The 16,378-nt window shown below is 35.5% G+C and overlaps 1 protein-coding gene across 1 annotated transcript in view; it reads right to left on the reverse strand.

Moving 5' to 3' along the window:
* LOC107717802 (integrin alpha-8-like) overlaps positions 1 to 16,378 on the reverse strand; it is an 83,295-nt gene that overhangs the window by 4,138 nt on the left and 62,779 nt on the right. Inside the window, exons 24-31 of the mRNA XM_016524670.1 lie at positions 14,838 to 14,917; positions 8,771 to 8,851; positions 8,261 to 8,366; positions 7,155 to 7,313; positions 6,097 to 6,210; positions 5,424 to 5,537; positions 1,997 to 2,098; positions 796 to 918 (exon numbers count right to left, since the gene is read on the reverse strand). Of these exons, the coding sequence (XP_016380156.1) occupies positions 796 to 918; positions 1,997 to 2,098; positions 5,424 to 5,537; positions 6,097 to 6,210; positions 7,155 to 7,313; positions 8,261 to 8,366; positions 8,771 to 8,851; positions 14,838 to 14,917 (879 nt within the window). The remainder of the gene's footprint in view (positions 1 to 795; positions 919 to 1,996; positions 2,099 to 5,423; positions 5,538 to 6,096; positions 6,211 to 7,154; positions 7,314 to 8,260; positions 8,367 to 8,770; positions 8,852 to 14,837; positions 14,918 to 16,378) is intronic.

The raw sequence follows: 16,378 nt of genomic DNA on the forward strand, positions 1-16,378 counted from the left end.
TTATTTATTTATTTATTTCAATGAATGTAATCGATTAGATATCATAATATTTATGCTATAATAGGCTATTATAAATCTGGTTGGTTTGTATTGGTGACATAATATGTAAATGATATGTGTGCGGCCCGTGAGACTTGCACTTGGACCATAGTGCGGCCCAGTGGAAAAAAAGGTTGAGAACCACTGTGTTAATCTGATTTGCCAATTTCCATCAAGTTTTTCAGTGTTCCCCATTCCTCTTTTTCACTTCACTTCCTCCAACCCCCTTTTCTACTTCCTCCACCATCTCCTTCTCTCACTCTATCTCTAACAGCCATCTCTTTCTCTACCCCCTGTAGTTCCTTCGTTTTGTTATTTCACTGAAGCACAGACAGACGCATGTTGCTGCTCTTGAAGACTATTGCCAACATACACATGAGACACTCTAAGAGCATGTATTTCCTCTGTACGTTTACATGAACTTTAAAAGTTCAGTTTCAATCGGACTAAAGCATTAATTTGTCTTTTTATAATTTCATATAAACACTTAAGTCCTTAATTGAAATTGTGCCCGTCTGAAGTCGGAATAACAGACCTAGATAATGTGACTGTAGCTTGGCTTCATCCAGCATGTACACGCATTAACCATAATACAATAGACCTCGGCGTTGTGTGCTTGCTATGAAACACAGAGCTTGTTTATTATCAGTTTTGTGACTGGTGTTTATTGTATTCACAACAGCATCATGGTTAGAGCCGATGGAGGTCAGTGTGAGACTGTGTAGTTGTGCTTATGTGTGTGTTAGATCAACCTACCTTCCACATTGCTAGGCTAAGCATAGCCAGCACCAGCAGACCTAGCAGTATAGCCAGAATTATTACCCACAGGGGAATGGCAAAAGAAACATCAGGAATGGCCCACACCACAAATGTGCCAATCTTAAAAACACAAGCGCACAAAAACACAGAGGTCATTAATTTTTTACTAGCACTGATGTAGCTATGATATTAGCATGCATAAATCAGTTTGATAGTTTACTTTCCCTTATCGCCTCTCATCTCTGTCTCGTTTTACAACTAAATGTAACAGAAGCTCCTTCAGAAAGCTTTGTTTATTGTTATTATTTAATTTCCTTCCTTTTCTGTCAGTTTTATATAGTACACACACACAGAGGAAAGTGTGGGTATTATGTTTTGCTTATAGCACTTAGAAGCCCTAATGCTGTTAATACACAAAGAGCCTTACAAAAAAGTACTGTGGTGGTAACAGCACATGGTATCATCTGGTACTGGTGATCCCATTGTATTTAAATGGTACTCCAATGTACTTCTAAGAATAACATGGTACATGTCTAAAATACCACGGACGTACTATGGTAATATGTCCAATTTTAAAATGTAATTTATTCCTGTGATGGTAAATCTGAATCTTTAGCAGTCATTACTCTAGTCTTTATCCTTCAGATATCATTCTAATATATTTTGGAAACAGTGATACATTTTTTAAAAAGTATTCTTCGATGAATAGAAAGTTCAAAAGAACAGCATTTATTTAAAATAAAAATCTTTTGAATCAGTATAAATGTCTTTACTGTCACTTTTAATCAATTTAATGTGTACTTGCTAAATGAAAATATTATTTATTTATATATAAAAAAAATTTTTTAACTGATCCCTAACTTTTTAACTGTAGTGTACATTCCAGAACATTGAATCTTGGTGCTCTTGTGGAAATAGAGAGTTCAAATTTTATTCGTAACATTTCCAGATTTTGCTCCTGATGATTTTCTATAATCTCCACTCATTTCTAAAGAGGAAAAACTGCCAGACAGCAAATAATAGGAATGTTAGAAACTTCCATGCTTCAAACTACTCCATAAGAAGCTAAACAGACTGAACTAAGCAGTGTTTAGTCTATCTTAAAACTCAGTTGAGAATATTTTTCTTTCTCTCGTTCAAATTTTTTTTCTCTCACTTTCCTCAGTCTGCACCCACACAAACACACTAGATTACTCACTGATTTGCTCTGGTGTGGGAGTGAATCAGCTTTGATCCGATAAGGCATGGACATCACTTGAAAGGACACTGTGGAGTTTAGCGTGTAGTGGTCATTCCGTCTCTGCCAGAGGAAAGCAATGGATTAGCATAAATACAATACACATGGAAACATCTCGGAGCGAGCGAGATAGAGGGCTGGTCCCTCGCAGAAGAGGAAAATGTCAGATTAACATTAACAGAACGCACATGGCGAGTGTCTGACAGGGCGCTGAGTTGTAATGGCTTCAGCATGGATGAGGCTTAGAGAGAAGCAGTGGTCAAAAGAGCAGCAAAACTAAAACTTAAAGTACTTCCTGCACTCACTCACAGGACACACATGCATAGAGCACTACTGTCCTGCAGACACACCAGTGTACGTGCTCTCATACACGTGTCTGGTTTCTGTGGACTATCCTGTGGACATGAGATGAAAGGCATTTCTTCTTATGATGTCAGGGTATAACTGAGGTGACTGAGGTGTCTAAAATGTCTAACTAGACTGGTGATGTCATCTCCTGTGACACTAGCCTAACATCTGAGGGTTACACAACACTTTGTTGTGTTCAGAAAGGAAGGGTGGCCATGAACACCACGTTAAAAGGATAGTTCACTCAAAAATGAACATTTACTCACCCTCATGTTGTTCTAAATCGGTTTGGCTTTCTTTGGGACAGAAAAGAAAATACTTTGAAGAATGTTTTAACAGTTTGAAAACAATGAAAGTCAGTGGGGTCCGAAAAGAACATTGGACCCCATTGATTTTCATTGTATTGACTGAAACATAATTCAAAATATATTTTTTGTGTTCCACAGAATGAAGAGCGTCATATAGGTTTGGAACGACATGAGGGTGAGTGAACGGTCTCTTTAAGTCACTTAGGAGTTCAGTACACTTCACTGTCTGCACTCCCATTGGTAGTTGACAAATTATGTCACTGTGCATTTGCATAAAGCTGAACTCTGCTGAACTTTGTTGCATCAGCCATGGTCTCTCATGATGCCTCAAATAGCCAACTCTCATTGAAAATGAATCACTGCTGGTCAGTTTGTTGCTGAAAATCACAGTCAGTGTAAACGCAGCTTAATAAGAGCCTTTGATCATACAGTGATTTAAGAAGTGAAAATCACCAGCTGGACTTTACAGGGATACTGTGAAGATAACATCTAAAACACTGTGACAGTTTGTTAATGTTTATACAATACAGTAGATTCCATGCTGCATCATTCTCTGTAATTACATAGACTGTATCCAGCAGATGTTGTACTTTGGATGCTGGTTTTCCCAGCAGATTTCCTAAATGGACAGTTCACCCAAAATCGAAAATTCTGTCATCATTTATTCCAACTCATGTTCTTCCAAACTGTATGACTTTCTTTCTTTGGAATAGAAAATAACACATTTTGAAGAATGTTTTGGTGTTCAGTGTTTTTTGTGTGTGTGTTGTTTTGTATGCATCTTTTTTCTTCTGTGGAACTTTGGGAGATATTTGTATTTATGCATGTATGTACTGTATGTATGTATGTATTTATTATGAAGGGACAAAGAGGAAATACTTACATAAAATCTGAATATATAAATGTAAATCAGAATATACAGTCGTATGTCTGAATATATACAAGTAAATCAGAATGTATAAATATAAACCAGAATATATAGATACAAATCTGAATATATAAATGTAAATTGTGAACATGTTGTTATAATTCTGAATATATAAATGTAAATTGTAATATGTAGATATAAGTTTGAATATATAAATGTAAATTGTGAATGTATAGTTGTTATTCTGACTATATAATTCTAAATGGGAATGTATATTTATAAGTCTCACATGCCGCTGCAATTGTCTCAATAAAATAAGTATTTGTAAACAGATTATGTTTCAGCAAAGCCATGTTGAATTGTCTAGAAGCTAAGTATAAACACTGTCACTGACTGTGATGATCTTTTGGCACCACCAGCCTTCTTTCAAGTAAGGGAAAATACTCCTTTTGGTTAAGATAAGCGATATGCACTTACAATAATTAATTAATAATTAGTACAATATCTGCACTGATACATGTATAGGCATTCTGTTTTCATTGAAAAAAATCAATAAAGAACCTATGTCTATTGGTATGTCAGATAATAAAGATATAAGTATATTGAGATGTAGAGAATATATTCATATTTGCTTTTATATATTCAGAATTTTTAAATATATATTCCTATTTACAATTATATTTTCAGAATTATAACTATATATTCATGAATTACATTTATACATATAAAAAATTAGAAAATAGCCATGTACTTGGCTATTTTTTAAGTTTTACATACCATGTACTTTTAAAACTTATATATTTTTTTCTTTAAAAAAATATATATATTCAGATTTACTTCTATACATATATTCATGATTTATATTTATATATTCAGTTTTGTATCTATATATTCGGATTTATATCTATATATTGCAATTTACATTTATATATTCAGACATATCTACATATTGCAATTTATATTTATATATTCAGAATTATAACTACAAATGATTTACATTTATATATTAAAGTCCCTGTAAAGTCAATATTAAGTATGTGTTCTGAGTTTGTCACGCAACAGAAAAATGTATTATTAACCACTCAGCCAAATTTGAATGATAAAAAAGTCCGCTAAGTACATAAAATAAGTTATCAAAATCTCGAAAAAACGGGCGGTATCCTCTTCTCTCAAACGCTGGGAGTGTGTCCGCTGTCTGTGCTGAAACCTATAGTGTTAGGGGAGGGGCCATGATTGGTGGCTCCAGTGTGTCATCGAGCCACCGTTTTAGCCCCGCCCAAAAAAATCATGAACACAGAATTGGTGAAAAACTGTTTAACGGTCTAACTCCAGTATTCAGTACTACAGAATTCACAGTCTTTGTAATGTGTTTCAGCAATTAATTTTTTAACATTTATAATGCGTTTAGAAACAATTCTCAGAATTGACTTTACAGGGACTTTAAGATTTTTATCTTTATATTCTGATTTACATTTATATATTCAGATTTATAAAAATATATTTTGATTGACTTCTATATATTCACAATTTACATTTATATATTCAGATTTATAAAAATATATTTTGATTGACTTCTATATATTCACAATTTACATTTATATATTCAGATTTTTTTTGGTCCAGGCGGCCCACCACATATATATATATATATATATATATATGTTATACATACAAAATAGTGTCCTATTTGTTATACATTTGTTATATATAGAAAAGAAAGTTATACATTTTTAGAATGACATGGATGAGTAAATGCTTACTCAGTTTTCATTTTTGAGTGAACTATCCCTTTAACGAGGTTAACCAACAAGACTTTCTTGTGCAATTGGCAAGAAATGCAAGGATATTTGTGTGATAAAAGTACCTGTAAGAAGGTATGAGCCCAGAGTCGAGATCTGAACTTGATCACTGCACTTTGCCCTCGATCCAAGCGATCCACAACACACTCCACCATCAGGCAGTTGATATTTGAGCAGTTCTATCACAAACACACACAATGAGAGAAAGTCTGCGATTTAATTTTGTCTCATATCTCTCTTCCTGTTACATAAAAAATTTGGGATTGAACATCTAAATAATACCTAGGAAGTTTTAAGAGTTTGAGGCATTTGTTGTGGTCACATTTAAAGAGATGAGTGATAGTGAGTATGTATGAAGTATCTATGTCAACTGTTTGTGTATGTGCATAGGACATGACCTCTGCCCTGTCTTATCTCATTGCTTGACGTGTGATGGGCTATGATTATCAAAACCAGCTGGTCCATGCACACACACACAAACCCCCTAAAGGGACACTTCGAGAGAGCAAGACAATAAGCATAATATGAATGACCTGTTATGAGATTTACAGGTGAACTCAGCCTTTGAGGTCAACACAGGTCCCCATAACATGTCAAGTTGAACATAAGAGTCCATCTGTCACATATATGAAGCTGTTCCCACAAGGTGTGCAAGCCCATGTGCTTCAGGTGGTTTGTGTGAGTGTTTGTGGTACTGGTGGGAGTGTATGAGTGCTGAGTGGTGTAGGGTGTGTGTACCAGAATCTTGCTGTTGTAACTCTGGGCTGTAGAAACAGATCGTCTATGGCGAGTTGGACCGCTGCTGTTCCTCAGAAAGCCCAGTAATTCTGGAGTGTCCTGAAGAGTGGAGGTCTAAGCATGCAGGAGAAGGACAGAGATAGGAGAGGAATCATAAATGTATATTAGATGCAATGTGCTATGTGCGTTAGTTTGTAAAAATAGTTTATTTTAGTTTTTACTTATTTTTCTTTACTTATACTTATTTTAATTTTAGTACTTTTACTTATTTCAGTTAGATTCTAAAGCAGCATTTCTAATTTTGTTTTCTAACTTTCTGCATTTCATTTATTTAAATTATAAATTCCTTAATAGTTAATAGTTAATACTTTTAGTTTTACTTAACAGTAACAACACTGTCATGAATTTTTAAATATAACAGCAATAAAATAATTACACATGAAATATCATGGCATATATAAATAGCATTTGTCACTGTGTGAATGTGGCAAGAGAGGCAGACACAAAGTTTTCGGCCAAAACGCTCTCTAAAGTTCACAGGAAAAGAGCTCTAATATCAGTCCAGGTGGTTAAAATTCTGAACTCGGCATGAATGCAGATCAGTTACAAGGCACAGAGACTTCATGAGGACGTTGTGACACTTTATAATGACTGCAAATGAAATCTGAACAGCGATAATAAAGTCCAGTCAAGAGAGCAGAGGGGTCAGAATTAGTCAAACACTCTCTGATCAAAAACAAGCAGGACTCAGCAGTCATACTTTTACATTTATTTGAGGCTCATTAGTAAAAGCACAGAAACCTGAGATTTATGACAGCAAGGAACAGACTAGAGAGAGAGAGAAAGAAGTGACGCAGATGGAGAAAGAAACATTCAAGCAAATAACTTGCTCTGTGTAGGAGAAAAGATCTGTTCAGGGGCTCAACTTCAACGAAGCATTGTTCAAAAACTGTGGATGCAGACCCTTTCTTCTGGCATTGGATCTCTTTAAGAATGACATTCTCAAGGAGAAAAAAAACCAGAGGATAGAGAGAAAAGAGTTTGTGTGCATGTGCTACCTCTAACTTCAGCGGGTTTAGGGAGCCGTTAACACTGCAGTGAACAGGTCCGTCAGTAATGATCTGAAGGGCATAAAGGAGGTGTTCCTCACGGTACCAACTGGGCCATCCCACCTCCAATACAGTCCTGCTTATTGAACTTGGACCCTTATTATGTAACTAGAGGAAGAGATATACAGAAAGAGATCAAGAACAAAATCGACATAAACTGAATTCATTTAAATCTATTAAAAATATTCGAGTTGTTCCCTTATAAACATTTATCGAGATGTACCGGTATGAAAATTATGGCCAATACCAATGGGCTGATAATTGTTTTCATATTATAGCCAATAACCAATAAATGGCTGATACTACTATTCATACCATGCTGATATTCAATTAAAAAAAACTTTAGTGCAATAATAAAATTATGGTACATTTTCATAAGGAGTGCTGTTGATGCCAAATCAATTAAAATTAATCATCAGATTTTTATTTATTATGGAAGAATGTACAAGAACTGATAAACATTTAATCAAACACTCTGGGCTAGCATTAGCGTTAGCATTCACAGTTGGACCGAACATGAGCTGAAGCTGCTTCTAACATAAACCATCTGTACATAGTCTGGCCAACATTACAGCCAATTAAAAAATTAATAGCCGCAGGACAGATGGTGTTTAGTGAGGCCCTCTTGCAGCACAAAGAGGTCAAGAGTCTCCAAAAAGCAAACAACAAATAGATAGCTTTCCAGAAGCTGGTTTTTGCTAGCTGAATGCACTACACTCCACAGGGAAAGTTTATTGTTGTAAGCGTTCCAGATTTTTGCGTACCAGTTTGATTTTATTGTTGGAGAGATAATTGGGTTAAGTTAGGCTGGTAAGTTTTGGCATGACTTGTATGCTTGTACTTTGTGTGTGTATGCGTGTGTTTGTGTGTATGCTAGTGCTAGTGTATGCTAGTGGATCCCTGTGATTACACTAAAGTTTTGAATATTTGCTGCTTACTGGCCATTTAACAGAGCATGTTAGTTCCAGGACTTTTATACCCTCTCTCTTCTATTCCTGTGTTTGAAACTCCATGTTCACCAATAATGTTTTGTTTTGTGTCTGTTTATTCTGCACCTCATATACGTGTTGAACCTGAGGGCCAACGTCATCCTCTCTCACAGGTTTCTCTTTGGGTTCCCATCGAGGGAAAGGCAAAACAACCTGAGCTGGGTGAGACACACTAAGGAAAAAAAGAAGATGATTTTCATTATAAACAGATACTGTAAGATGCAAAAATGTAGTATATATAGTCTTACATATTTGCCAATAAACACCATTCAAAACCTGTTTTAATTTTGTAATGTGGCAGATTTCCAAGTGAAACACTGATTCAGAAAACAAACAAACAAACAAAAAACAATTTGACTGAATGAAAATAATAGATGACATTGTTTATTGGCTAATGCATCATCCATAACGAACAGAAGTGTTTAATAAGCAGTAGTTATAAGGGTCCAGTGAATCCAGTGGATCCCTCTGAACAGACAAACAGTGGCAGTCTGGGTTCTTTTATTGAAAAAGGACTGGGACTGCTCATTTTTGGCTCAGTGAGACAGAAAGAGACCGATAACGAGAGATACCCACCCTCTGATCTCCACCTGTGCGCTCGCTGCAATGCTTAGAGTCAAATTCACTCGAATGCTTCTGGAGTTGTCCTTATTAGAGCTGTTCAGAGAAACAAACAATATATTGTTCATTTGCAATATGAATCTTTATTACTATAAACATGAATCTTTATTACTATAAACATTATTCTTTATGCTACATTATCAAGGTAACATTCTGATTTAAAATAAAGTGTCAGTAATATAGAGTTATGTAGTGTGTACTATGAGACAGTAATGCTCTGTATAGGTCACAGTGAACTGGCCCACAGTGTCTCAGACTACTGAACAGTTCCATGTGTGAGCCTGAGGCAGGGAACATCTGTGTTCTGTGAACGTGTCTGTCCTTTAAGAATGCAAGGATGAGAGGATGAATGTCACTATCCTAGAGTTCCCGAGTCAACTGTCTCGTCAGTCATTGTGAAGTGAAAACCACAGTATCCCCACCAGCCACACACATATACCAGTACATCAGACGACCCTCTGTCTCATACAGTATGTCACCACAATGAATGCAAATATTATAGAAGTGGAAGTTCACCCAGAGAGTGTGGACAAACACAACAGATGGACTTTATGCGTGTTGTCAAATTATCATTTGTGATAATGCAAAAAAAGAAGTGCAAACTTGCAACATGCTAAAATTGAAAGTACTCTATGTTTAATAGTTTTCTAATGTGTGACATAAAAAAGTAATGTAATTATAATTTAATTAAACAGTACTGTATTTGAAATACTTATGGGCCTCTTTTTGGCCTTTTTGGTCGTGTAATTTCGGAATCTGTCCTAAGCTATTGATGCACACCTTATTAAATGTCACTTTAATAACTATGCAGCTGTTAAAAACATTGACGAAAATTGCAAAAAAAAAAAAAAAAAAAAAAAATTTATAAAAAAGTATAGATTTATTTCCAGGAAATCTAGGAAGTGGAAAGAGAGGATGAATGCACAGAAAAAAAAACATAAATGTCTGACAAATGTAACTTTGATCTTGTGGAATAACTGGGCTCACAAAAAATGACATATTTATATGTCATAAAACTCACTGTGTGACTGAAAGGAACAATGAGACCTCAGAATCTTTGAAGTCTTGTAAGATTTTGTTTCATTCATTTAGGTCTAAAAATCTTATTAAATACTAAATCTTGAGTCAGTAAATGTGATGCCTTGATTCCAGCACCTACATTTCCATCCTGAGAGAATCAGAATCCAAGCAATTTAAAATAAACTTCAAATTATTTATAAAGTAGAAAAAGACCAATACATAAATTCTATAGTTTAAATTATATTGTGATAATGCGAGAACCACCAACTCGCTTGGGGACGTAAAAAGTGTCTGTAAAATTTGTAAAAATGATGGCTCTACCCATAATAGCACTTTTGTGCAAGGTGTCGTTTATTTACAGCTCCGTAGATATATACAAAAGTCCACGAGTGATGAAAAGTTTGGGGTCAGAAATGAACTTTTATTCAGAAAAGACACACTAAATTGATATAATGTTACAAGATATTTCTATTTCTTAAAAAATGTGCATTAGAATGAGTATAAATTTACATTAGCATATTAGAATGATTTCTGAAGGATCATGTGACACTCAAGCAAGACTTTATTAATGATGCTGAAAAATCAGCTTTGCCATCACATGAATAAATTACATTTTAAAATGTATTAAAGGAGTCATATGATGCGATTTCAATTTTTCCTTTCTCTTTGAAGTGTTATAAGCTCTTGGTGCATAAAGAAGATCTGTAAAGTTGCAAAGACTAAAGTCTCAAATCCAAAGAGATATTCTTTATAAAAGTTAAGAGTCAACCACGCCTACCTAAAACGCCTCTTTCTAACACGCCCCCACATGTCTACGTCACGATGTGAGAAGATTTGCATAACGCCGCCCAAATGTTCAAGCAAAGAAAGAAGGCGTAACTTTTATCCTCGCTGTAGTATTGTTGTTGCCGCCACCGCCATGTCGTGAAGGCTTTTTGCGTACCAGTTTGATTTTATTGTTGGAGAGATAATTGGGTTAAGTTAGGCTGGTAAGTTTTGGCATGACTTGTATGCTTGTACTTTGTGTGTGTATGCGTGTGTTTGTGTGTATGCTAGTGCTAGTGTATGCTAGTGGATCCCTGTGATTACACTAAAGTTTTGAATATTTGCTGCTTACTGGCCATTTAACAGAGCATGTTAGTTCCAGGACTTTTATACCCTCTCTCTTCTATTCCTGTGTTTGAAACTCCATGTTCACCAATAATGTTTTGTTTTGTGTCTGTTTATTCTGCACCTCATATACGTGTTGAACCTGAGGGCCAACGTCATCCTCTCTCACAGGTTTCTCTTTGGGTTCCCATCGAGGGAAAGGCAAAACAACCTGAGCTGGGTGAGACACACTAAGGAAAAAAGAGGATGAATTTAATTTTAAGTAGGTACAGTAAGATGTAAAAAAAATAGCATATACAGGCCAATAAACACCATTCAAAACCTGTTTTAATTTTGTAATGTGACAAGTTTTCAAATGAAACATACTGAATGAGAATTTTTTTTTGACTTGAGTGAAAGTAAGAGATAACACTGATTATTGGCTAATACATTATCTATAACCTCATAAAAAAACAGAAGTTAGTTTTATTTTCTATCATATGACTTATTTATTATGCACTTTGACCTTCTGCCAAGACAATATTTTACATGAACAGAAGTGTTTGGTAATCAGTAGTTATAGGGCCCAGAATAACCTCTCTAGATCCCTCAGAATAGGTAAACAGTGGCAGTCTGGGTTCTTTTATTGAAATTGGACTGAAACTACTAATTTTCCACTCGGTGAGACAGAGAGACAGATAAAGAGAGATACCCACCCTCTGATCTCCACCTGTGCTCTCGCTGCAATGCTCAGAGTCAAATTCACTGGAACGCTTCTTGAGTTGTCCTTATTAGAGCTGTTCAGAGAAACAACAAATATATTGTTCATTTATTATTACTATAAACATTATTTTAATGCTACATTATCAAGGTAACATTCTGATTTAAAATAAAGTGTCACTAAAATAGAGTTATGTAGTGTTTACTATGAGACAGTAAGGCTCTGTAGGCCACAGTGTCACAGACTATTGAACAGTTCCATGTGTGAGCCTGAGGCTGGGAGCATCTGTGTTCTGTGAACGTGTTTGAATGCGAAGATGAGAGGATGAAGAGTGAACAATGCTGTTTTCATCAGTGTGTCGTTGTCCTAGAGTTCCCCGAGTCAACTGTCATTGTGAAGCGAAAACCAGAGTATCCCCACCAGCCACACATATACAGTACATCAGTACATCAGACAACCCTCATTTGATAGAGTATGTCACCACAATGAATGCAAATACTATACAAGTGAACATCCGCTCGAGGATTGTGGACGAACACAACTGATGGATTTTATGTGTGTTGCCACTCTTTCATTTGTGACAATGCACAAAAAGAAAGTCCTTTCTAAAGTCCTATTGGAAGTATGTTTACCAATTTTCCAAAATGTGACATGAAAAAGTAATATAACTATAACATAATTAAACACTGTACTGTATTTCATGGACCTCTTTTTGGCCTTTTAGGTCATGCAATTTCATATTCTGTCCTAATATATCTGCCATTGACGCACACCTTATTAAATGTCACTTTAATAACTGTGCAGCTGTTAAAAACATATAAGTAAATTGTAAAAGTGAAAATATATAATTCTCGGAAATCAAGGAAGTGGAAGGAGAGGCTGTATACACAGAAAAAAAACCCCGTAAAGGTCTGAAAATTATAACTTTGATCTTGTGGAATAACTGGGGCTCACAAAAAACGATATATTTACTATATGCCATAAAATTCACTGTGACTGAAAGGAACAATGAGACTGCAGAATCTTTGAAGTCTTGTAAGATTTTCTTTCGTTCATTCAGGTCTAAAAGTCTTATTAAATACTAAATCTTGAGTCAGGAAATGTGATACCTTGATTCCAGCATCGACATTTCCATCCTGAGAGAATCAGAACCCAAGCAATAAACTAAAATAAAATAAACTCCAAATTATTTACAAAGCAGAAAAAGAACAATATATAAATTCTATAGTTTAAATTATATATTAAAAGTTTGGAGTCAAATGAACTTTTACTCAGCAAGGACACACTAAATTGATTAAAAGTAACTATTATACATAGTGTATATATTTATAATGTTACAAGATATATATATATATTTTTTTTTTAATTTGAATGAGTATAAATGTATATTAAGATCATGTGACGCTGAAGAAAGACTGGAATAATAATGCTGAAAATTCAGCTTTGCCATCACATGAATAAATGAATAAATGAATATATATATATTTTTTGATTAAATAAACACAGCCTTGGCAAGTATAAGAGACTTCTTCAAATAATAATTACATAAATACCTTTAAAAGTAAAAAATAAAAAGCCATTACTACCAATTATCTGAGCCACAGCTTGAAAAGACTTGAAAGACAAAACAATCTTTCTTGCTGCATGACACCTGGCTTTCATCTCTCTGTAGCTGTAGTTTTCTCTCCTCCTTCTGTCTTTCACTCTTATTCTGTCTCAAGGTGAAAAATCAAAGTGGGCAGAGGAACATGTGGCCAACATTAGTCAGCAGAAAATTTTTCTATTCTCCAGAGATGCACATGCCGAAACAGATAAGACACACACCACAAATGCATTCATACTGCACACACTTAAGTGCAAACATATTACATGTGCACGCTCACATGTGCAAGCAAACACACATACACACCCTTAGACTCGCCCTCCTGTTTGACCTAACCTTGCTCCGAGTTATGGAGAGACTTTGTGATTAAACCGTTAGGGAAATATCCCTCCTCTGAGAGCAGCCTGGCAGTCATCTCTACACCCCAAAACTAACATGTACACATTAAACATATGTGTGAGTAACATCACAGTGAGGAGTGTTATTATAACAAATACACTTCACCCCTGAGCTTAACAGAACATGGCCAAGGACATGCAAACCAAGTGGGGAGTTCTGCTAAAAACACAATGTAATGATATGCAAAACTTCAAAATCGATAAGTCAGGTTACATGTTCTTAATAAAGATTTTTATTATAAAATATATGCAGCCTTGTGCCTATGGCTGAATCACAGCCATGCTGATATAGAATGATATCACACAGCTACTTGTGTGATACTGCTCATATATAAAATAGACAAACTCATTACCCTATGAGGATTATGACCCATCCCTAATAATGGCAAAACAGATGACCAAAAACCAGAGAACCTACTCCCCCAATATTTTCCAAAATTGTCATTTTTCTCTACATACACCCACACACAGACAAACAGAGTCTCTTTAGATATGCCATCCATTTTCTGTGACCCATCCAAGGACATCTTATCAACACTCAGCTTCCTGTTCTGAAGCCCTGACTCTATAACGACCAACATTTGGGGCCCTTGCTTACAAAATGACCCCCTAAAACATACATCAAAGTGACACACACCACTTACCATGTTCACACCCGCACACACACACACACACACACACACACGAGTAGTGCAAGAGGTCTTCAAATTAAATTACAGTTGCGTTGTGAAAGTGAAACTACTTTGTTTGGTCTTCCAAAAGAAGACGATATCCGCTTCGTCATGCCTGGAGCTGATCCGTGCTGATCGCTGAGGAAATACATCAACTTCGCGCTGTGGATTGCCGGATCGGCTTTCGCCGCTGCTCACTCAAGCTGGCCTCCACTCACTCTAGCCTGCCGTGTGTGACGCTGTGTTTCGTTGTGAAAGCCAGCAATGTGTTCAGCTTCTCAGACAGATACTTATTCACTTTATAACTTTATGACCAGTGGGAACGTAAGGACTTTGGTGTTGACAATGATTTGGCCAGAAATGTGTATGATTGTGTGTGTGTGTGTCTGTGTGTGTGTGTGTGTGTGTGAGTCAAAGATAATCTCAGTGAGAATACATTATGCTTACTTGAAGACCAAAGAAGCAACTTGCAGATCTGTAATTTGCAAGCAGGTGAAATGAAGGGGAATATTTACTGTACCTGTGTATCTGCAGCTCAAAGCCAATGGAAGGAGGGGCATCTTCCAGCCTCTGTACAGAAAACCGTAAACCAACTGACAACTAGAGCCAGAGAGAGAAGAAAAGGAAAAACATGAAGACATCAAAAGCTTAAGGGACATCTGTAAGTGCTCAGTAAAACAGAATAGAGCTCTACCCCCAGTGTCTCATACAGGAAAAACCCACCACAATTAACACTGTGCCGTCTTACATGCTGGAGGGAGGAGTGTGGGGCCTGTCTGGACAGTTTCACTGCTGTTATACCACCAACAAATAAACTAGTATTACATGTATTACATGATTACTCAGTAAATCAATAAAAACTTGGACATGAAATATTGACTTGAGTCAAAATTATATTATACGTTTACCAGCATATTTTCTTAAAGCTTCTGCAACTGCAATGGACAAAACAATTGCCCTAGCAGCAAGATGATCACTGCAACAATATTACAGTAATATTTATACTAAAGTCATCAAAGGTCATTTTCACTACAGTAAATAGTTGAGATGCAAAATGGCACCAGTTTCGTTTGCATGATACGTGAATGTGAGCAGCATGATATACAGCGCTGCAAAAGATGATGATAATATGCAATATCTGACCAGTGATGTAAATATCAGATCATTTTACTAACATAACTTTGAATTGTGTGGAGCAAAATGCACTAATGTGTATCAAAGTCATTTCATTTATTAGTTTAAAAATGTTATATTTTCATATTTGTATTAGGAAATATAATGCAGCCAAAGATAAAATATGTGAAAAAAATAATAGTTCACCTTTATTTGTCAAGTGACAGAGGCAAAATGATCGTGTCGTTCATGAATGACCCATCTCTACTGACCACCAAATATCACGCTTAACCAATCAGAAGGAAGTATTCTAGAGTGCTAATGATAATTTATATGACTTGGGGGCAATTCACACCAAACATGTCTCAAAAACCAGTTTATGATGTAAAATTATAGCTCATTATTCTTTTGCATTAGCTGTCATATTAGCTATTGTTAACATATTGAAAACTTAATGCAAAGTGTTACCAGTGTATTTATATAATTGCAATTTGCCCTGCCAGCTCTTAAAAAACAAGTATTTATAAAGTCCTTTTCTCTGATTTATATCTTTTGTTGTTTTTCTGCTCTGCTGAACAAAGTCTAAACACTGGAATCTTCATTCGCAAACAAATAGTAAAATTTCACTAATCATCTCTCTTTCTCGTTGGCTGTAACTGTGTCCATATGGCGTAGTTCATTAGAATAAGTCTGATAATGGCTGATGCGGCCTTGGTGAGTATAAGAGACCTCTTCAAAAACACTTTTAACATCTAACCAACCATAAACTTTTGAACGATATTGTATATTATTTGAAGTTTTTATAATTAATAATTACATAAATTACTTTCACAAGTAAAAAATAAAAATCCATTATTACCAACCATAGTCACACAACTTTAAAAGAATTGAAAGACAAAACAATCTTTCTTGTTGCATGACACCTGGCTTCTATCTCTCTGTATCTGT

Source organism: Sinocyclocheilus rhinocerous, unplaced genomic scaffold (assembly GCF_001515625.1).
Source record: "Sinocyclocheilus rhinocerous isolate Xijiao unplaced genomic scaffold, SAMN03320098_v1.1 scaffold1204, whole genome shotgun sequence".
NCBI lineage: Eukaryota > Metazoa > Chordata > Actinopteri > Cypriniformes > Cyprinidae > Sinocyclocheilus > Sinocyclocheilus rhinocerous.